At 32.4% G+C, this 25,186-nt stretch overlaps 1 protein-coding gene and 1 pseudogene across 1 annotated transcript in view; both read right to left on the reverse strand.

Moving 5' to 3' along the window:
• The window catches only part of LOC128168852 (uncharacterized), a 58,563-nt gene extending 40,625 nt beyond the window's left edge, over nt 1-17,938 (reverse strand). The window contains 13 exon segments of the mRNA XM_052835013.1: nt 953-1,095; nt 1,236-1,535; nt 1,642-1,944; nt 2,122-2,247; nt 2,392-2,697; nt 3,156-3,425; nt 3,665-3,958; nt 4,313-4,444; nt 4,888-5,050; nt 5,053-5,189; nt 17,353-17,479; nt 17,631-17,761; nt 17,837-17,938. Coding sequence (XP_052690973.1) covers nt 953-1,095; nt 1,236-1,535; nt 1,642-1,944; nt 2,122-2,247; nt 2,392-2,697; nt 3,156-3,425; nt 3,665-3,958; nt 4,313-4,444; nt 4,888-5,050; nt 5,053-5,189; nt 17,353-17,479; nt 17,631-17,756 — 2,427 coding nt within the window. The 5' untranslated portion in view covers nt 17,757-17,761; nt 17,837-17,938.
• A 6,628-nt stretch (nt 17,939-24,566) lies between these two features.
• LOC128177684 (putative nuclease HARBI1) lies at nt 24,567-25,186 on the reverse strand (annotated as a pseudogene).

A 25,186-nucleotide genomic window follows, 5' to 3' on the forward strand; every position in this document is an offset into this window, starting at 1 on the left:
CTTCTATGATAAATGATAAAGTTCGGTGGGTTTTTCCAATTACAAACTGATTTTGTTGTTTTTTTTGTGAATTCACGCAACCTTTCATTTTGGTGCTTTTATGTGCCACGCGTGTCACGTGACATATATTTCGAAACGCGCGTTCGACGTCACTTTATAAGTCATGTACACTGTACCTTCGTTCATGAGAATACATTATTTGTTATATTATCACGTATTTCATTTCTGGACTGCGTTTTACAGAAGAACTTACGACAAAGTCGAACATATTTACAGTCTCATGGAAAGGTCTTTATTAAACAAAATTTATATTAAACCATTTGTTTACAACTATTTTGGTTTCCATATTTTTACTTTACAGATATTACAATAAAACATTTATTAGTTTGTGATTAATAAACATTTATTGATTTGGCGTAAGTCGTAAGTTCCTTTGTAAAACGCAGTTCTGATTGCTAAGTTTCTCTGTGACTGGTAAAAATTTGGCGAGATATATATAGCCACGTGATGTATAAACGAGTCTTGTCTGATCTGCTTCATTTAATAATGTACACATTGTCTTTTTTACCGAGGTCCACACATTTTTTTTCCATTTATTTAAGAACAGAGTAACAAACCAGAACCAACTCCACTGTTACAGGGTGTCCAAAATCTTCGATAATGCGCCAATCATTACAATAAAAACGATCTAAGCTATCGATACTAATCAAGATGTGTTATTTTTATTCACTCCTGTTTTAGAATTATCGAAATCATGTTTCAAAATTTCTTTAATTCGTTGTATGATAGGGGGTGTTTCCACATGTTTACATTGATCATATATCTTGTTAACCCTTTCATTGGGGATTTTTAATAAATCATCTTTTCAAATCACAGTTATTTTTTTTAGCCGTGTATGCTGATGATTGTTAATTGTGATTTTTGGTGTATCAACAGTTTTTTTAAAGCTTACTCGAACAAAATTGAAACCAGCTTCTAAGCCATCTCCGGCATATATAGTAATAGGAGATTTGAGGGCTGCACTTGTGTTGTCATCTCCTCTCAACAAGTTGTCACTCTGTCCAAATGACAAATATGAATAACCGTCTTTATCACCTGAAATTTAAAATCTAATTTACAAACAATTTGTGTCAATGTTTGAATAATTTAAAAAAAAACATATTTAAGGGAATTCACGTGTAAGTTACCACTGTATCAAAGATCAATAATAAAAGATTTCAATGGCATACGCATACCTGTATCTGTTTCTATCCAATCCTCAAATGGCTCACTTTCTTTAGTTCCATAACTGGTTCCATGAGATAAATCACCATAACTCACCGCAGTTATAGTAACATTATATTTCGTTCCAGGGGTTAGTTGTCTTGTCCAGTAAATCTTTGGGATACTACCGAAGGTCTGCTGCTGATGGCCGTCAATCTCTACTCTATAGTGATTCAGAAAGGTATTGTGACCAGATCGTTTCCATCTTAACATTAATTGATTTGGAGAGAAGATGCTATTCTTCCGATCAATTTTTCCTGGTGGTAGAGGTTCTGTTGATGAAATATTCAAGTAAAAAATAGTTACGTTTAGTATTTCGAATTGAAGCTAATGTTAACTTGAAATGAATTTTAAAACATGAAATATATCAATACATACCTAAGATTATATTCCTTGAATAGGAATTGATGTAAAATGTTTCATATGGCTCAGTTAGTGACACATTTGATCGAATTTGAAACATATATAGACGGCCGGGACGTAAAATGCACCGACTGTAGGTAAACTCGGCGACAACTCCTACCGACGTTGTGTTTTCGAGGAACCACTGGTTATCGCGTAGTGAGTATATTCTAATAAGGTAATCCGTCATTAGACGAATGTCAACAATTCGATGCCTCCATCTAAGAGTTGCCTCGCATTTGTTGGTCTCTACAATAAAATCTCCTCGCAAATCGTACCCTGTAATTCAAATGTTCAGTAGGAACTGATTAAGATTATTACAATAATAATTTCCATGAAATGTTATCACAACTTTTATGGTAGACGTTTGTAAGTTTAACATAGGTGTTGTATTAATTTATGAAGTAAACAATCTATGAAATAAACGATGGTCAGAAAAAAAAATAATAAACTTACTCTCATAACACGTTGAATTGAAGTGATAGTAGTCATATTCACAGAGACATTTGTACTGTTTACAGGTCAAGTGTTTTCCTGGACTGCATTGCTCACTTCTATTACACGACTCCAAAAATTCAAAACCTGATTTATTGTAGAAAATAATTATTATCTTGTATTTCACTCATGCTACATGTATTTGATATGGCACAATACTAACTTAATGTTCTATTTTAATGTATGATGTCATTTATGATAAATAATAATTTAATATTTTTATAAACGTACTTTCATGTACATTTATTCTTGCACTGGCAACCCACGATCCTTCAGAATTGGTTGCTACACAACGATAATATTGGCCATGGTCTTTGTTGTATTCCACCTTGCTGATGACAAGTTTTGGGGCAACTAAATCACTGGTACTTCCAATGTATCTGCTGTCCGTGATATTGATATCTTCATTGTTTTTCTGCCACTTTACGGCAGTCGTAAAAGGGATATTAGAGATGTTGTGAACCGTTGCATTTATCTCCAATTTGGAAAATAATGAAACACTGATCTCTGAACTTGGGAAAGTGACTTTTGGGACTCCTTACATGCAAAAAAAAACATAATTCAATTTTTTTCGACCAAATAATTGTAGATATCTTTTTATTCAATGCTCATTATAGAATTACCACTTGCTACTTACGATGAAGATTAAGTATAGATTAAAAAAAACATCCTTATGTACATATTTCAAAGATGTGATATGCATTGTTGCCTACTAATCTTATATTGAATGTCGTAACGTTTTATCAGTGATATCATATTTAGAGTACGGTCATGTTTACGATTATTTAAAAGAATAAATTTTATTTAGTAGGAAGGTAATATAAGCTACCAACACAAGGGAATTACTTTACTGCAATATTCATACCAAATGAATCAATACGGAATCATCATAACTAAATTGTTGTTTTTTTATTTACAGTTGAAAAAATAATATTTTTTTACAATGCCTTGCAAGAATATTGACCAAGGCATAATATAGAAAGAATTGTACTTACGTTGTGTCTCTATGTAACCATTATATGTAAAAGTTCTTCTATAACTCTCCGACCACCAACAATACGCCACAATCTGTATTGTGTAATTCGTGCCTGGCTCCAAATGTTTCGGCCATTTGTACTCTATCGAATACACATAATACTCTAAATGTCCGTTTATTGTGATATCATACCAATTCACATTATAGTTCTCTTTTGGCAACTTTAGCAAAAGCATCTGTGGGTGGAATAAACTACCATTTGTGTCAGAAGGGCGAGGAGGTAAAATATCTAAAAATGGAAATGCGCCAATAAATGAAAATTAAACTCTCGTATATTTATAAAATATTTTTACCAGTGGATTTTGAATAAAATCGTTACGAATAGAACCATATTAATTTATTCTTAACTAAATTTAAGTACATAAGATTGTACTATACTTTTTTTCCACCTTTGGGTGTTAAAGCATACATAAGATATTCATAAATGTTTTATATTTGTTGTAACGAAAAGGAAAGAATAGTTTTTACCAACGACTAAATTGACAGTATCCGTTTTCACAAATATCGTTTCCGCAGAGTCGCTTAGAAATATGACGGATGTTATTTCAAAATAATACAAATAGCCTGGTAGAAAAGATGATTCAAAGGTGTAATTTGTTTGCAATTCTACAGAAGTTTGAAAGTTGTATGAAGAATCATATGCTCTGAGTGACACGTTGTATGATTGAACAAGGTCAGCGTCCTGGTAAGGATGATTCCACCACACTGTTATATTAGAAGTCGTTGCCTTTGAAGAGGAGAAGATAGCTCTTAAGCGGGTTCCTAAAATCAGATAAAACACTCTTTCACCACCAAATATAACATATGTTTTAAAATCAGTTAGTGATTACGGCAAATGTTTCATGACAAAAACCTTCAACCGGATGCTCTGTCAAAGCACTATGATGAATAAAAGTATTGCAGATACTGAAAGTTTGCTTCATTGCTGTCAAATTGCACTCACTGCGGACAGGAATGATAAATTTACTACCATCATGTAAATTAATGTATTCATCATCTAGATATAAAGACTCTCTTTAAATTATGGTAAGATTCCATATTTTAAATCAGCAAAACTCATATATAATATTTTGATAAAAATAACAAAAATGAGGAAATCTTTTTCCATTTTCTCACTTAAATAACATGTCCGATTTCTTTGGTATGATTCATTGTTGCAGACACAGCTCTGAGATGACGAGGAACAAACCAAGTTCTTTAGTAGATCACACTCTTTAGAACTATTGCATGGATCGTCCAAGTCTAAAACTAATCGAACAAAAATATATTAGTTCCAAGTATTACAAAATGACCTTTATTTGTTCCCCAATGTATACAACATCGGTAAGAAGTATCTGAGTATGTTCATTTTCCCAACAACTTGTCGTTTTGAAAATAAAGTGACAAGCTAGTTTTGGTTTACATTTATCTTTAAAGTGAACACAATTTGAATGGCATGCAGTCAAATTATTACTGACTCAATTATAAGAATAAACCTAAATGTTTTTGTGTACTAGTATCATTGTATGATCACGTACAACTGTATAGAATGAAATTGTAATTGAGATTTACCGATTCATAAGTTATTTTGGGACATACATACAATCAAAATGTTTATTTATTTAAAAAATTCTAAAAGTTTAAAACTCTTAGTCTCCTTTTCATTTACTATATACTGATCTTGAATCTTGATGGATTAAAATGCAGTTAACCTCCTATTGTATCCAGAGTAACGTTATTCCCAATATTAATGCACCATCCGTCATCTATGCGAACCTGGATCTCATAGATACCATCGTCCTCAAATGTGACATTATTTATCACCAACTCTGGAAACGGAATATTTTTACTGCCAAGAAACTTTGGATGGTTTATATATCAATGGATTGATTTAAACTTGACCATCTAGACTCCAGTGCTTCCTCAAAGTATGATTCTATAACAGCTTTATATGTTACAGATGTTCCAATGTTAGCTCCAATTAATCCTGGTGTAAGAATAACAACTGGACATTCTATAAATGAAAAGAAGAAAATTAAAAATTATATATATATATATATATATATATATATATATATATATATATATATATATATATATATGTCCAATACACTTTAGCAAGACTATTTAAGCCGGTGGGTGTGGCCGGTCATCAGTGGATGCTTACTCCTCCAACGCACCTGATCCTACCTCTATCTTTTTAGAGACCCGTGTTGCTCTGAATTGAATTTTTATTTCGTTTAATTGATTTTTGAGATAGTTGTGAGTTTGTTATGGGTTTTTTTACTTCAAAATTACGTATTGTGTCAGTAAAATAAAAATGCACAGACAGTTAAATTGTAAATGATATTCAGCTTTTCCTGGAACAGGTTTATTATACCCGCACTTTCTAAAGAAAGTTCGGGTATATTGTTGTTACCCTGTTCCGTCCGTCCGTCCGTCTGTCCGTCCGTCTGTCCGTCCGTCCGTCCGTCCGTCTGTCACGTTTTACTTTCTCAAACTGCTCTTACATCTTATAAACCAGCAAACTGAACTCTTGGAGTTTGATTTGGGGTATCATGTTGTTTTGTAAAAAGGTTTCAAAAATTCTCTGTTAGTCCTGGGGGTCAAATAATTGGTAAAAAATGACGTTTTTTCACAAAAAACCTTCTTCCTCGAACTCCTCCTACATTTTCAAAAGTAGACAAATCATCTTTTGGAATATGTTTTAGGGTATCCTATAGATGCGCAATAAGGTTTCGGAATTTTCAATTTTGTCCTGGGGGTCATTTAATGGCTAAAAAATGACGTTTTTTTTTTACAAAAAAACTTGTTTAAAAAACGTCATTTTTTTTAAGCAGTAGCCAAATGATCTTCTAGAATATGATTGGGGGTGTCATATTGAGGCATGATCAGGTTCCAGAATTTTTTTTTAATTAAGGGGATCAGTGGGCAACAAAAAATGACGTTTTTTGGCAAAAAAAATATGGTTCCCAGAACTCCTCTTACAACTTTTGGAGTAGCTACGTCATCTCTTGGGATATAATTGGGGCTGTCGTATAGATGTGCAATAAGGTTTTAAAAATTTAAATTTCATCCTGGGAGTCAAATAGTAGCAGAAAATTGACGTTTATCACTAAAAAAACAAACATTGATCCAAGAGCTCCTCTTATGATTTAATGGATAGACAATCATATCTTGGGATATGATAGGGACTGTTCTATAGATGTGCAGTAAGGTTTTCAAAATTTAAATTTCATCCAGGGAGTCAAAATGTAGCAGAAAATTGACGTTTATCACTTAAAAAATACATAGATCCTAGAACTCCTTTTATGATTTAATGGATAGACACATCATATCTTGGGATATGAAAGGAACTGTTCCATAGATGTGCATTACGGTTTTGAAAAATTATATTTAACCCTGAGGCCCATTATCTACCGGTACATACCTTTTGATGCCCTTTAAGAATCAAGAGTATATATGGTTAAGGGGTGTAGATCTCAACCGTTTTCGAGATATTCGTGCACTTCCTGTTCAAGGGGGGTCATGACCACCCCCGGGGCCCATGACCTACATACCGTTTGATGCCCCTTGACACAAGGAACAAGAATATATATGGTTTAAGGGTGGGGATCTCAACTGTTTTAAAGATATTAAGGGACTTGCTGTTTGAGGGCGTCAGGACCACCCACAGGGCCCATGACCTACATAACATTTGATGCCCCTTGACATCAGAAACATGAATATATATGGTTTAGGGGTCATGATTATAACAGTTTCCGAGATATATGGTAATTTCAAATTCCTGGGGGGTGGGGATGACCCCAGAGGTCAGATCTAATAAACCCTATATATTGCCAGTAACAGCCAATATATGATTATGAAAACCCTATATTATTATCTTTGTCCGTTTTCAAGTTACCATTTACAATAGAGTCTATGATTCTTCCTACAAGGTTCAATGTTAGACCCCACACCCTTTTGACACCCCCCTCCCCCCCCCCCTCCCCCAAAAAGTGGTTGTCTAACCCAAAATGAGAAAAATCAAACCAGGGTGCACATCTAGATTTGCAGGCCTATTATATCCTAGAGTTTTGTACAATTATGTTCAGCCATCTCTGAGAAACAAGTTCAGAGCGGGAAAGAAGAAAAAGAAGATGAAGAATATATACATGTATTAAGAACCGTACAAAAACAGTAAGTCTCCAAATTTCATTCGGGAGACTTAATAATAAAGATTAAATAGAGATAGGATCATCAAACATCAATAATTTAAAGATAATTGACAATTTCTGATTCTAAGGGGGTCAGGATGACCCCTTAGGGTCATGACTTACATGCCATAATGATCTGATGCGCCTGCATGACCTAAGGAGGAATAATATCTTTGGATTAAGGTGGGGATCTCAATGGTTTTTATGATATTTGATAATTTCAGGAAGATCAGCACTTGGGATCATGACCTACATACCATCTTAAATGCCTTGAACAAAGAAACAATAATATAATATGTACATGATATATGATTCAATTTGAGAACCCAGATATAGATCAATCATCTGTTTTGTAATACTTCCTATGTATATATAACTGTACATGTATTAGTTTGTGTTATGTTCTATACTATTCATGTTCATGACTGTAGTATGGCTTAGTCTTATTTTAAATTACATTAAAAAATCGTCAAATATATGACTTGGAACCCCCACTCCCAAACAAACTCAAATATAAACTGTTCTCTCTCCCCCCCCTTCCTTGTCGAATAATCTATTAAAATCAAAATATAATTTGGGTGTCTAAAAACTTTTATGAACTGGTAAAAAATGTTATTCTTAAAAAAAATTACATTACACCTTGCATAATTGACAAATGATCTATTGAGATACGATCAGAGGTCATATTTCTACCTTGGGATCAATAAGTAGTATTCATTGACAAGTTAAAATTAATTAATAACAATAAATGATTCAAATTATAAATGTTTATACTCCACATTCATCCCCCCCCCCCCCCAAATCTAACCTGCTTATAAAGATTCAGTCTTCTTAATTCATTGTAGCAAATTTTAAATCATTTCTTGATTGCTTTTTCTCTCGTGATTCACATTAACATTTTGGAAATTGCTTAATTCAATTTTTAAGATTTATAAACAAAATGTTATATGCATCACTGCCATGTGTATTCACCTATTTGGGGCAATTGTAAAGTCTCCTAAACAAAGCAGTGACATCATTAGGCTAGGAATTACCCACATGGATCAAACACTTCTGTATAACATATGAATAAGATAAAATACATTATTATTTCTATAGTTCTAAAATGTCAGGGTGTCTCCAAGGGGGCATAATCTTACAATACAATTTTTCGCGCAATGACACAAAGAGCAAAAATAAATTAAACAGTTTATGGATGAGGATCTCAGATCTCAGAAGTTAACAAAATATACAGTGTATCATATCATTTCTTATTTCATAAAGGCGGGGGGGGGGGGTTTAAAGACAACACCTGGGGGTCATTAATGTACTTTACACCAGTTGATGCATCATAATGACTTTAGAAGATATTTTGTATTTTCCTGTTTCGTGGGGTCAGAACAGTCCCATAAGGTCATGATCTACATTGTATTTGATGCATTATAATATATTAAGAAAGAAATACTCCTTCCTTCCTATTATTACTCATATAAAAAATATAAGTGTCTACACTTACTTACATATGTAATACACAAATTTAATAAGAAATTGTTTATACAGGGTCAATATGGGGTCAACTCAACAGTGCATGCAGTCTGACAAATGAAAAAAATAACTTTTGCAACTAAAATGACAGAAACTTTACAAATGCGATAGGATAGGTAACGATGATAGGCTTATTTAAATATTAAAAGATGATGATACAGTATGCTGCCAAAGGGAGATTACATTTAGAAAGTGAAAGTAGAACTTATATACATGTGTATGTATGCTGGCAGGAATCCCATGCTGGCATCTTATTATATTGTGCTACTGCTACTACATGTATTATGCTTACCTAAATTGGTCAACATCATAATGATAATCCAATTAAAACACAATAATGAATTCCTTTAGCTGATCTTAACTACCGTAATCCTTTTCTGCATACGGAAAACACAGACATGTACATGTATGTATGGTTGTTGCTAAAACGCGGAACGGAAAACGGAACAGAATGGAAAATATCATCACGTTTATCGCTTAAAAAGGGTATAGACTGGCCAGAAACGATTTACTTTGTATCTTTTATTTATATCTAATGAATGATTATCAACATGTTGCTATCTTATTAATATTCATATGAATGTCTATCAATTATAGCATTGTATTCTTTCGGCTTTAGTTGAGTACGAAACGGAAAAATCAAATGTATACGAATTGTGAAACATTAACATGATTAAACGAGCAAATCAGCTATAACTTTTTACTTATTTCTCTTATATGGTATTGCTGGCATATTAGCGTAACGTACTCAGTTAGTGAAAGCGTTTTATGCGTGTTTTGAGTATTTTTATATTATTTTCAAATATGATGTACATGTATATACTTACATCAAAATTGAATTTTCGGTGTTCTAGACGATCTTTTATCATACAGACGATACAGTATCATTGAGATGGAAGAAAAAAACTGTAGGACTGACGACATTAAAACATTAAAATACAGTAAACATTAAAATAACCGGTAATTTGTGAAACTAGTAATTTGTGAAACTAGTATTTTTAGCAATGCAATTTTGTTTACGTTTGCATTACAAAGCATGCAGTTGTTTCCAGCAGCTATATACATATGATCCAAATAGAGAGCTCTAGACGTGGCCTGGTTTGATTTTCCGATTATATATTGGGACTATAGTCTGTCGATCCCAAAATATTCATGCAGCACATTTGGACGATTTATAATGGAAAATGTTGACATCTTTTCTCCATTTGGAAGTCACTCAGAAGACCTTGCACAATTTTTCAACACTATCATCCGGGTCTGTTAAAATGCAAAACCCCGTAGACTTCTTTATTTTTAGCCGTGTATTTATACCAGCTGATAAGCTAGAGAGGACGTTTTAAAGAAAGAATAATGAGAATGTTTAATGCTTCTAAAAGAGAATCGCTTGAACCCTAAGGTATATATAAATATACAGCAAAAAGTGAATCGAGGATATTTTGGGACAGAATATAGTGGTCAATGCATGTACTGTTAATTTTGAGGAAATAAATATTCTTGAATAAATAATCTAATATTGCTAATCTTTCAAAAAAAATTAAAAAGGTACATAAAGTATATCGTTTTAGCATACTTAACAAATCTATGAGGTAAATAACATTAGATAAGATTTTCCGTTTTTCTTCCGTTCCGTTTTCCGTTCCGCGTTTTAGCAACACCCATGTATGTATACACGTGAACCCATCTAATCGAAGAGCTGGGTAAAACTAGTACCCGCTAATGCGACATGCAGACCTGTGTTGTGTACGTAACTTCAGACAAAGATCAGTCATTTGTAACATGCATGTATTTTTATGACATATTCTTCAAATCCACTTGCACTATTTTATTAGGTAAATAACAGCTTTAAGGTGGTGCAGGACACCTGCATATTGTGATGTACATGTATACTTCCTATTGAGATTGTTACCTAACATTGAAGCGCAATGGGTTAGAGCGTTTACATGTCTGTAAGAGCATTGGGGTCCAAGGTGTATCTTTGGTAATTTACGAATTTTCATGGGGAGGGGGGGGGTCTGGACCCCTCACTCCCACCCCTTCTCTAAATCTGTGCACACGATGATGTTCATGTAGGCACACAGAAGCAAATCTAAAACCGGCAACCGCCACGGGGAGGGGGCATAATTTAATTTTTAATTTTGTTTGTAATAATTATATAGACCATTATACTTCCTATGACATAAAATGTTAAGATTATTGATTAACTGAAAATTCACTGCAAACAGTTCTACCCCAAATTGCACATAAAGTGCTGCTCATGTCACGATGTGTATTATCATATGGGCAGGGATCTCATCCTTCAGTTATGAAAATTATAATTTTTAAATGTATTACCGGAGTTTGCATGTAGCCTTCATTTTTAATTAAACTGGTACAAAACAGTGTTATTTAGGGGCAAACACATGGTGCGGGTATTACTGTCTAATGACAGCATCTAGTTCCTTTTGTCGTTAAAATTTTGAACGCTTTCATTTAGATTGTCTCTGAAAACCGTGATATCCCGCTCTGATGTAAAAATTCAAAAGACGCAAAGTTGATATTTTACAATAAGTTGACATGTACCGCATGTTATAAAATCAACTTTACTTTATGGCATGACATGCATGGCATGGCATGGCATGGCATGGCATGGCATGCCTAAACATAGGATGTGTTCAAATGTCAAGCATCTGTTAGATTTTATACAGCATCTGTTATTAAAAGTTGTTCGGAGATCTTTAACGAAAAATTGTTCGAAAATTTTTACTAAAAATGAACAAAGTCGATTAATCATATTTCACAGCAAGTTGATGTCTGAATGATACAAAAATAATTGCTACTATAAAATGTACTTAACAATAGACCTGTGGACCACATCTCTCATCTGAACAACAGTTCCTTGTATCATTTTATATAAGTTAATTAAACATTTTACCGATATATTTCTATGTTAAACTTTAAATACCGGGGATCACAATAATAACAATTTAGAATCTACATCATCTTAGGATCCGCGCATTGTAATTAAACAAATTATAGCATAGTCGTTCTTGGGAAGAATATTTTTTAAACATTTTACCTATATATTTTTATGGTAAACATTAATCCCCTCTTGAGGCCCTAGTTATAGTCCGGCTGTCACGATTGAAACATTTTAGAATCTAAGAACATCTTAGGATGCTTATGTTGTAATTTCACAAATAATAGCAATGTAGTTCTTGAGAGGAAAATTTCAAAACATTTACCAACATGTTTTTACGTTAAACATCGAACCCCTTTTGGGCCCAAGTATTGGTCCGGGGAAGCACGATTTTAGCAATTTAGACGTACACCATCCAAGAGTGCTTTCATTGTAGCTTTACAAATACTAGCATTACAGTTCTTGAGAAGAAGAATTTGAAACATTTACCAACATATTTTGGTGTTGAACTTTGAACCCCTTTTTGGGCCTCAGTATTGGTCCGGGGGTCACGATTTTAGCAATTTAGAATGTACATCGCCTTAGAATGCTTGCATTGTAGTGGTTTTACAAATTATAGCATCAGAGTTCTTGAGAAGAAGATTTTTAAACATTTTACCTATACATATTTTTATGGTAAGCATTGATTCCCTCTTGGGGCCTCAGTATTTTTCGGGGGTGGGGGGCTACAAGTGCATCATGATATCATAAATTGGAGCATTGTAGTTTTTCCTATATATTCCTAGGTTAAACTTTGATTGAACCCCTCTTTGAGCCCTTGTATTTGTCTGGTGGTCACAATTTTAACAATATAGAATTATATATATATATATATATATATATATATATATATATATATATATATATATATATATATATATATATATATATATATACACACACACACACACACACACACACACACACACACACACACACACACACACAAGCTTATGTGTTATTATTGTCATTTATGGTGCAGTGGTTCTTAAGAGGACGATTATGTAAGACATGCACCCTATTTTTACTGTTTTGCAATGATTTCCCTTTTTAATTAAGCACTCCCCTTCATTTTAATATTATAGAATTCCTTGTCCATAGGGATGCTTTGTACCAAGTTTAGAGCTCAATTGAACCGAAAGTGAGTTGCTGAGAAACATTTGGTAAAAATTTGTTTGATGATTTGTCATTTACCGCACGATGGTGTCTAATTGTGAAAAAAAAATAAACCTACTATTTGGTATACCTGAACAAAGAGCGTTTCAATATTTAAAGCATATGCCATTAACAGTTGCTGGGAGAAATGCGACAGATATTTGTTACGGACAAACACAGACAGACACTCGAGAGTAAACAGTATACACTGTTTCCTTCGGAGCGTGATTATAATAAAAATCCATGTATTAAGTTCATTTGAAATACAGACGAAATCATCGTCCATGTATATATGTACTTGTATTAAAAATGACATTGCACGTCAAATAGGCATCTCAGTCTTAAAATTCTAGCTAATACGGTTCAGTAGAAGGATTAAAGTTAAAAAGTTCTCGAAGACCGAACACCAATTGAATAACAGAAAAAAACAGACTTGACTAAACAAAGAATCTTTAATTCTTTTCTGCTCTCTGACTGTCGGATAGTTTTTTTCTTTTAATAAAAATGCATGTTTTAACGTCAATCGTATGTCAGTCAACAAACCATGTTTTTGAATGGGGCATCTTTATGTTATTTCTGCACAGATTTACCGAAAATTATACCATGCTAAAAAAAAAACATCCTAATTGACATATGTGGATTACATTCTGTCAGAAACAAATGTTTAGACAAATTTCTTATGCTCATTCTTATCTTATCTACATGTCTCCTACCATTGCAAATACTATTGGTAAAAAAAAACCCAGACGTTTCATAATCTTTAGTGTTCATACCATCACTAATGCTAGTTGATCAATCACTAAACTGAGCATTAATAAAAATCAACTTAATACATCTATTTGGAAAATAAGTTTTACAATTAGTGTAGAACAAATCTGATAAGCTAAAATTATTATACTGTACGCAGCGAAGCCCGCCTCGCGAAGCGAGGATTAATGGTAACACGTAAATATAAGAAAATCAGTGAAAAATGAAAGTTGAATCAGGGGTACTAAGGCCAAAAAAAAAATTCTTCCAGCCCTGGGCCCGCCAGATTGGCAGCCATTTTGTTTTTAAAAAAGTTAGTTCGATCATTGTTTGACTGGTACTTATCGATGTTCATTGCCTCTAAACTCGATTTAATAAGTTCCAGTGTTTCAATAGAAGGTAATTTGAATTAAAAGAAATTAAAAAGGAAACCAGATAAGTTTCAATAGTGCTTCAATCAACAAACACGACTTGTTCTATGTATGTCTTATCAAATTATCAGATTGAAAATAAATACATTAAGGTAGTCCATCGATAACTAAGGTGAATTTAACAATTTTGATTGATCTATACAACATCAAATACATGTTTTAAAGCTATTATGAGGCTGACTTAACGAGGCCGGGTCTAATTTGTTCTGCCCTAGATTTTTGGATGAAACTTTTTACATGAATTTCTACTGATATAATTATTATTTTAAGATTAAAAAATAAGACATTTACCACACCGTTTGTTTAGGGGGTCATCTCAAAGTGTGTTAATCTTTAACATAGGACCCTATGGGATTTTGCTTGAAATGTATCAATTTTGCATATTTTTTTCATTTTTTCAAAACTTCTGCCCTAGGGATTTCTTTTTCTGTTCTACATATTAAAGTTATTGCTAAAAGGCATCTAATGGTCAAATAAAAAAAACCTTTTACCTCCTGGTTTGTTCCAGGGGTCTTATCAAAGTTGATTTTTGTATGCCCAATTTCCCAGATTCGTCAGATAATGGCTATTTTTTATTTGACAAAAGCGGAAAAGGTGATCTAAATAGTATTATTAAAACATTCAGACATATTTAAGTAATAAAAACATATATAACATCACATATTAAGGGTCATTGATATAAAATACATGGTTACTGTCTGAAATATATGAATTTAGCTATATTTAGGCGGGTTAAGAAAACGTGACAGAAGGCTAGGCTTGCTGAACCCTCTTCACGTTTTCGACCTGAGCCCAAATATAGCTTATACTTTGAGACATTTATGTTTATTCCACAATATAACATTATTTTTACGCATCAAACGAGATATTTTCAACAATTTTCGCTGAATATCTGCAGTTGAAACTATCACGCCATGGCGTCAACCAAGCAAAAAGATGACGTCACAATACAAATGAAACGCTGCGTGAAAGCGTGCGTACTCGTTCTGTACTCGGCCTCGTTAAACCAAACTTGGGTGTATGTATGTAGTCAATTAAATGAACTTTTTGCACTTAAAACTTTTTTTAAGAGTTGTCTGCCCTTTAGGAAAATTTTAAAAAAATCATTTTCTGAAAATATGTATGGTAAACTATGAATAATTTTAGCATATTCGAAGACGGAGAAAGCTTTTGCAACTTTTAACCAAGAGAAATGTGAGAAAATTACTTGTACTAAAGAAATATATTTAAAAATGCATTTTCCCAATAGACTTCAATGTTAACTTCAACATATGATAAATTAATCAAAATCAATTTTTTTTAAAGATTTCAAAGGTGAAACTTTATTATTTAATAAACTCCTTAAAATCACACTAAGATTTTAATGATCAAAATTGCAATCAATTAGATATGAAATATGATAGTTATGGATGGACTACCTTAACGTAAAGGAACTGATCTTTAAGATTCTGAATAAAGTATTCAATTTTATTACATTGGCATTCATTTGAATTAAATTGATGAACAATGAAAGAAGAAATAAAAATAATAATTCGGAATCACGTAAGTCTCTTCGGCTATTTCCGAAGACGTTTTACGTCTGAAATATGACGTCATAATGTAGACTGAGCACGCGAAGTGTAGTTTAACTTTAATTGACGAATGATTTGAGTAGGCAACCATGCTGGCGGATCCTACTGTGTGCGTTTTAAATAGATTTTATTACACAAAAATCAAACTGCACTGTGTTAAATCTGCGCTCGGTCCAACGGTCACACCGTTTACATATTAACTTAATAATAGCACTTGTAAATCATCTTTTAAGAGGATAATTTGCAACACATAACGGTCTCCAAACAGAAATTGTACTGTTTAGATATGAATAAAATTTACCAGTATTGCTATGACTTCGTATTAATGATATATTGAAATAATGATAATTTTACCGTTGGTTTTAGATTTATTGAGATTGAAATATATTTGGCGGAGATGAAAATTGATAAAAATCCTAAATAACGTCTGAACACTGGTAATGATTCTGGTCAAATGTCAGGCCTTTGCCATGATTGAAACACAAGTTCCACGTTTTTAAATGATAGAAGGGTAAATTGTCTTGAGTATTTTATGGGTACGAGTAATATTATTTTGTAAAGATAACAGATTAAAATTAAATTTTACATAATATCAAGCCATTAATTAGTGTACCTGAGAAAATATATCAAATAATTAATTTCACCGGTGTTTCGCACGACCTTAACAAACCTCGTCTTGTTGCATGACTTTCGCATTAATTTAGTAGAACAACCATCGTTATTTTAATCTACATTCCAGTCACGAGATCATTTTAACACATACCGTTTCTATTTAAGACAGCCAATTTTCAACCTAGTGCTCATTAAAGCTAATTAAAACCTTATCTGCAGAAAAGTTGATAAATATTTTATTATGAAATTATGATTTTAATAGCAATTGTTTTATTTTCAATTTATCGTATTATTTCATTTTTGGGATTGATTTAAATCATTTCTCCTACGCAGTTACTCTGGCAAACGGAAGTAAAACAATGTTTGGGCCTGTACAAATCATGAATCATCACCGCTGACAAGACTTAGTACTTAATATTAATAAATAATCGATAAATTCGATGTAATGTATTCGGAAATATTAATTTTCAAGGAGACTGATTTATAAATACCTTAAAAATTGTCAGATTTTAAATGGTACGAACTGGTTTGTTTTCATTGATATCCAAAGTGCCATTTCTACAGCGTTAAATTTGGAATAAAAGACAGACTATCCAATTTAAAGATAGAACCAGTATGGGCATAGACTAGACTTTATTGTCATTTGTTTGTATACAATTTTTCAGAAGTTCAAATAATACTGATAAATAACGCTTCTTGCAGTTTGATGGCGTTAAAAACATAACATTATTTATTAAGGGTTTTTCGTCTTTAGCTAAGAATTTTTGTCAAAAAGGCCGATAATTTATATTAGAAAAAATGTTTGTAGTTATTCAAATACTGTTAGGAACCTACTTTCATGCGATATTACATATAGTTAATTTTAAAAAATGAAATAATCAATAAAATAAGCTCCTGTCAGTACTTCAGTACTTTTGCTATGGATATCGCTAAACAGTCTTATTTAATCTAATCTTATGAAATTATATGGAAAGCTTTTTACGTGAACATTTCTAAATTAACTCACTAGAACTGTCAGCAGCGATCATCATTTCCGTCGTTGTAGTTGGAGGCAAAGTCGTAGGGGGTGTAGAGCTTCCATTAGTGATTTCTAAAGTCGATTCCGCTTCATCTTGTGTGCTCAAAGTAGATATCTTGAACACAAAATCGTTTTTGTTGGGTTTTTAAATTTAGTTTTGCTGTTGCTTTTTAAATATTTCAACATTAATAATGAAAAATGTTTTAACATAATTTCGCGCAGGTGTTAATTATTAATTCTGAAAAATGGTTGTTTAAAACATTTACCTCTGTTAAAGATTGGGCATGCGAGACAGAGATGTATTGCAAAAGGACCGACAAAACAAGCACAATAAATGTCTTTTGAAAAAATCCAAATGGCGCCATATTGTCAAGGATTGATGTCCACTGCATTATAACTGAAATGTTCAGAGAGAAAATTCAAATAACGTGTGTTTAAAAACAAAAAGAAAAAAAATCAAAATTCATTTTACCTTTATTAGTGTTGGTAGGTCTGTTTCTAACAATGTTCAACTTAAATAATGGTTATCGTTACATTCCATATCGATTTATTGCCTTAAAAAAGTAGCAAAAATTCTGACATGCGCTTTAGATAAAAAAAAGTATGATCGTAAACGGCGGAAAACCCGTAGAGGCTTCAACCAAAAATCAATTTATTTTGTAATGTCTTTTGCATGAAGTATTTACTCAGGATTTTAAATCCTCAAAACACACACCGATTCCAGAAACGTCTATTGAATGTTATGCAATTCCAAAAGTATGTAAATAAATTTAATACCGTACTGATAACAAAATGTGAGTAAATCAAGTTCCTTGTTTGCGCAATGTATTTGATTAACTTCAAAGCTCAGTATGTTATAGTTGCGAACAGATTTATTAAGATATGTTTTGGTTCATCTGCTTTTTGTTCGCCGATTGAAAAGGGGCGGCAAGCAATCCTTTTTTTTTTTAAATTATCAAACTAACAAAATGAAAACATTTGAAATGTTTACACTTCGCATTAATATTCCAAAAAATGCTTGAAAATACTCATTGTTATTGATATGGAAACTGGCAAGACTACAATCGTTTGGAACCGTAATATATACGATTTGTAAACTGCGAGTTGATATTACCAAGAGCTGCATGATAGAAAACTGAATGGAATTGATAACAAAAACTGACAAGACTGAAATCTACATGATCCGCGACCCAGTTCTAGTCAGTTCAATAACTTCTTGTCTGTGGATAAATATATGGTTCCTTTTACTTTAAGAACCACTTTCAAATGCATTGTTTTGTTGTTAAATTAAAACGTTTATTTAAATATCTTCATACATAATGTTAACACCATTCATTATTGTTTTTTTATTGACTTTGCGTGTCCAATTTATGAAATGAATAGCAATGTTCAAAGGTTCACTGTGGTATGAATCTGGTTGGTCACGTAAACAAATTCCCAGATAATTTATCACATATCAACCAAGTTCATATTACCCTATGGGCTTTTTTTAAATTTCAATGAACTGCTTTGACTTATGTTTTAGACAGTCAAATCATCCCAAATTAATAACATATCTAAGTGTGTTCAAATAGTTCTAATAATGCGACAATCAATCCGGAAGCTCATGCGATGAACATTTTGACGTCATATATTTTGGACACATTAAAGTATTTACCCAGAAATGAACGATTTTGCCCCTCTGTATATTTGTGGAAGAAAATTTGCAAAACTAATGTAAATATTACTCTTATTAATCATTGAGATCGTTTACTCCCAGTTTTTGCGAGGGATAGTCTCGGACATCCAACTATACGTATTAACCATGCTAACCTTCAAGTATATGGAAAAATTGGTTGTTTTCTCTGTTTTTCGCTGTGATTAACAATATGATACTTAATATTTACGTATTTTTACTCGCCTATAGACATTTTATTGAACGATTCAGATTCCGATTGAGATATAAATATAATCACTTCATAGTTTTCTTTTGTGTTTCATTCGGTCGGGCTGTGCAGTAGAGATGTGTGATTTTTCTGCAATGCTGGGCATCGTCATACCCAGATTAAAATGAATAAGAAAGAAAATAATTCAGTTGAAAAATGTAGAGTTGTGACTCTAAAGGATTCAATGCGTTTCATTTTTTTTCATTAATTGATCAGAATATGTTAGATAAAGAAAATGTTTGTTTGTTTATCTTCAAGGAACTTTTTCTCCATGCGTAAAGTTTTTGACATCTTGTAATAAATGTGTTCTGCGGCTCAAAATTATAATGTCTGCAGAAAAGATTGGTAAAACATGTGTTTTACACACAACTTGTTGAATTAAAATCTAATACCACTGCATATCAAGCTTTAAGAGATATCCTATATAAATGATGTTCATTTATAGTCTCTTCCAAGATATTTATTCAGCATTTTTGGACGATTTTTAACAAAAATACACGTACCTGTGAAAGTAGTGCAGTTAGAATAAATGAAAGGGAAAACATTCAAGATAATTCCATTTATTATCATTTTCATTCAAAAAATTCACAGGAACGAAAACTCATTTTCAATCCTTAGTAGATTTATAATCGGGATTTTTAAGTCGGACGGAATACCTTGAACAATCTTTTAACGTTATCACCCGGTTCTGTTGCAATATAGAATTACCGTAGACATATGTTTTAGCCTTGTATTGAAACCCGATAAGATAGAGGGGCCGTTTTAAAGGAAAAATCTTTGAAATGTTTTATATGTATGAATGAAGATAGATTTGATCACGCCCCGACCAAAATTACCACTTCATATTATTGAAAGAATGATTCCTTAATAGTTACATTTATATAATTTTAAGCCATCGTACGATTAAATTTTTAAATATAAATAAGAAAACCCCGCTGGCGCCTTAATTTGGCGTCATCTGAATTTAAGGGTTATATAGTACAAAATCGGAACGTAGTGTTATCACAGGCAAAGACACTGGTAAATGTAAATTTTTAAGGAATAAGGAATCATTCTTTGAGTATTATGAGGTGAAAATTATGGTCGGGGTGTAATCAAATCATATAAAGCCCGAAGGGTTTTATAATCGTTTAAACCCTGAGGTATTTATAATTATCTAATATACATAAAAATGTTAATGGAGGATATTTTGGGACAGAGATTACATTGTTGTATGATTTTAAACAGATTTTTCCGATGCTTTTTTCATTCAAATTTAACATTAATTAGCTATACAAGAGTTTTAAAAGGTACATTTTAAGCAATTATATCGATATCACAGAAAAAAAATCCTGAACATTACAACTTGCAATCATTTCAATCGTTAATCTAGAATATGAATCGTAACATGGAATTCGCAAATGAATAGCGCACTTCAGATTCAACAACAGAGAAGAAAAATAATTACCTTAGAAAGTTAAACTAATATTCACTAATTAAAAGTTAAGTATCCCCCAAACAAACCTACTATAACCTTAAACTAGCATTATATCATTTTCTTTATACAAGGTAACCTTGCTTTTTTTCTTTTTCTGCTGTAAATTTAATGGAAATAATTCTTATTGTTAAATTTTCTCATATGCTCTTCCAAGCCAAAACATATAAAGAAACAAACTACAAGAGTAAGATACTCCTATTTTTAATAGTGACTGTCTGAAATAATTATTTTTAAGTCCAAACTTCAATACTTTATATGCTTGACTTTATCAATTCTATGTTGGCAAGAACTTAACAATACAAGTGTTGCTCAAAGAATAAAGCTGCCAAAGCAAATATTTATTAAATGATAATGGGGTTTTTTTCTTTATATAGAATCAAACCAGGAAGAACATTTCGGCTTCTGACTAGTGGTTATTACAGAGTTCAAAAAGTGGGATTATATGTGAATACTATAGTTAACATTTTGTGTAAAAATGAAAAAAAAATATTTAAAAAATCCAAGAGAAAGATTGCCTAATTTTTCTATCTCAGGTTAAAATTAATCTGCAAAGAACAATACCTTGAACATGTTTTATATCAAAAAGGTATTAAAATGATAAGGGTTTGATAATTTTAATAACTTGGCTATATTTTGGGCACGGTAATTATTATATATAGTACAAATCAAATATCAAGTCAATTAATAAATCAACTTGTGCAATTGATTGCAAAATAAAAAACAGGCATTAGGTAATTGTAATTGAGTAATCGTAATCGATTATAACCAAAACTATGACGTCATTAACAATTCATGTTCGCGTAATTTTCATAAAACTTGGTAGAAGAAACCAAATCTTTAGTGTGTTTTTTTTAAATAGAAACTATGTCCACAGCCGTCGCCCACGAAAAAACTTTCCTTATAATTTTATCACGTGACATAACATAAAATATATCAATTTCGTTGTGGGCGATGGTTGAAGATACATTTTCATCCTCAAAAAACTTTGAGAAAATGTGCCACGTTCATCATTTTTGATAGCATCTTAAAAATATGACAATGTTGAAGTTATTATTCTTTATTGAAAACGGGACAAAAGTGTATAACTTGGTACTTTAAATACAATTGTGTTCAAGACGAGAAATTTGTATTTTTAATGAGATTGAAACAACTTTTGAAATTTAGGGCAAATATTGTAAGGAACTGTAACCTCTTCTTAGAATAATTACATGTACAAGCTCCAATTTGATTATAATCATGAAGCAAAGGTCTCTAAAAGATATTTGCATGTTGCCAATAATATCTTAATTATCAAATTTTAATCAAATGGTAATTTTCAAGAAATCAATAACAGAATAGTTGTTGGATAAAAGGTAAAGGTTTCACCCAAACTCGTAAACTTCCAAAGTAAAGTCATCGTTTACATAGTTTAAAATACTAAGCTCTCAATATTGCTCCAGATTTTTCAGTTCAATTCAATAAGCATTAAAAATATTAAAATGTTATCTTATCAAAATTGAAATAATAAGTCTCAAATTTTCATATCATTTAAAATAAATATAACCATTTCTAAAGAGATATCATTTACACTTTAATTAAAAGAATTAATTATTAAACGATGACATGGTATTAAGTAATCGATTACAATGCGATTACAAGTGAAATCGATTTATAATCGATTGCACAAAAATTACTAGTGTCACCAGTTATTAACTTACAGTTTTAAGTAATCGTGCCCATGCCCGATAAAGAGCAGCAGGCATGTTCACGAAACTTCCCTAAGATATGACCTAAGTGTGTTCCTAAGATATGACTTAGGAAAAAAGTTATGAACATCCTAAGATCAACTTAGGACACATCTTAAGATGTAACTCAACGGTATCTTCGGAACATCTTAAGTTAGGTTATCCTAAATTGTGTTATGGTCATTATTAATTTGATCACAGTGTCTATATTTTGATAATCATGTAAAACTTTGCGCGTTAATACTTTGTGTGGGTTAAATGTTCAATTATGATGTTAGAAATTATCAAAATTTGAGTTGATGGACAGGTTTTTTTTTTTAGCCAGATGTAAGTCAATATCGATAGGTATGAAATAAAAAAGATACTCAAGTCAGTAGAACGAAGATTGCAAATATTTGCATTGATATTTTTATATGACATCTTACATTAACAGAGTAATAAAGAAACCTAGTGCTTCTTTTGGCAATAACGGATACTCGCACGTTATATGATATATTGTGATATTTTTCACTGCATGGTAATTTTTTCACACAGAGGAGTGTAATTGTTCAAACAAAAAATACTTTGACATTTATTTAATGTTTAAAAAATTCCTTTAATATTTATACCTATAAAGATTAATTAGCTCTTGCAATCTCTTTTATCAATCAACTGTTATCAAAATGAAAATTGAGTCTCGCAGGACTCGAACCACTGCTTTTAACATTGAAATATTTACAGTTACTTAAACTCTACGCTTAACCACTGAGCCATGAAACTAATCATTGAGGAAATGGTAGATGAAAACAATATCAAAAGGCTTTTCGGACTAAAGGCAAAACAGTAAAATAAGTGAATAATTTTCCCTCTTGATGCCCACACGCACCTAACCGGTACGAATCGTTTTGTGAACTGCATTATTGTCTCAGTCATGAGTAAGAAAAGAAGCCCGAATTTTTCTGGTGCCCAAATACAAGTTCTTTTGGACGAGGTGGAAAAAAACCAAAGATATAATATTCAGCAAACTATCAAACGTCGTGACCAATGCAGCTAAGAAGAGGGCTTGCGAAAGTATTTGTGAGAGATTTAATTCTTGTTACTCCTCCGCCCATACACGGAATGTTGAGGAAATTAGAAAGAAGTTGTCTTCGTATACAAGCGACACGAAGAAGAAAGCTTCCCAACAGCGACGGGAGTCTATGAAGACAGGGGGTGGTCCACCGCCATTGGAACTAATGCAATGCAGGATCGAGTTGCCGGTATCATTGGTAACTTACCCATAGATGGAATACCCGGTGGACATGACACGGCAGATTCAATGGAACAAAACGGATATTTTGTGTGCATTGGTAAGTATTGCTATTAAATTTGACCATATTGAAATTTATTAAAAAAAGAACTTTGTTTATTAGTTTGTAGTCTTTGCACTTTCAACAACCATCATATCTTTTATTTGTACAGGAACAGAGTCATCAGATTCAACCCAGTCGAGTATGCATGCTGACGCTGCGCGTATTACTCTAGATGGTAAGTAGTAGTGTATTCTCAAGAATTTGCATAACACATTCTTCTATGATTTTATACTTGGTACATATCTATTTTGATTTATTTCACTAGGACCAGACAATCAACCATCGCTGGAAGCGTCAGCAGAGAAAAAGAGGAAGAAACCGACACGCGCTTCATCAGAGGGAAATTACATGCAACAGCTCCTGGAGGTAGAAAAACAGAAGCTTGAAATTGCCCAAGAAAAAGTAGAAATTAAAAAACGGAGACTCGTTATTGATGAACAGAGGCTAGCTTTGGATCAGCAAAGGTTTCAATTGAAACTTCAACGCCACCAAGTGTATTTGGCAAAATACGGTGTAACATTCAGTGTCACTGATCAAAATCAGTGAAATATTTTTATATGCTGAATAATTTGTCAAAATAATATATAAATTGTAACTTTAGTTACTTAAATTCTGTATTGGAAAATTATATTGATACATTTACAACAGTTTATTTACTTGTAATTCATTGTCTGCAACATTAGAGTTTCAGCTTTGTAAAATATACAAACATTAATTGATATTAAAAAATACTTATAATCATAATTTACACTAAAAATCGTCCAACAATCAACTGATCACGCAATCCAGCGCCATCGTTAAATCTTCCTCAGTAGTCAATTCGAATTCTACCATTGTCGCATGGAATAGCGTCATTTGGTAGTGGAATTCAACGTCAAATGCACATGTTATGCAGAACAGCACATGCAACAGTTATGTTACAAGCCCTTTGTGCAATGTAAACAAGAGTACCACCACTATCATCAATGCATCTAAATCTTGATTTTAAAACTCCAAAGGCGCGTTCGATAACATTTCTTGTTCTTATATGCGCTGAATTGTATTTCTCTTGCGCTTCCGTGGTCGGATTCAATACCGGAGTCAGTAGCCATTGGTGCAATGGATAACCACTGTTTCCGAGTAACCATCCTTGTGTTATTGTTCCGTTTTCAAAGAGGTGACGTGTATGGAAGAATTTCTCCATATGTGTAAATCGTGTGTACCGCCGGACCATTAAGCTACTACATTTAGAAAAATCAAATCACTATCACACACCCCTTGCACATTGATGGAATGGTTACCTTTCCTGTTAACGTATAAATGTTCGTCTATATGGCGTATGTTTGCCAAAAAACCCGTAAATGAAGACGTGGGGGATACGACCAT

This window comes from Crassostrea angulata, chromosome 1 (assembly GCF_025612915.1).
Source record: "Crassostrea angulata isolate pt1a10 chromosome 1, ASM2561291v2, whole genome shotgun sequence".
Lineage (NCBI taxonomy): Eukaryota > Metazoa > Mollusca > Bivalvia > Ostreida > Ostreidae > Magallana > Magallana angulata.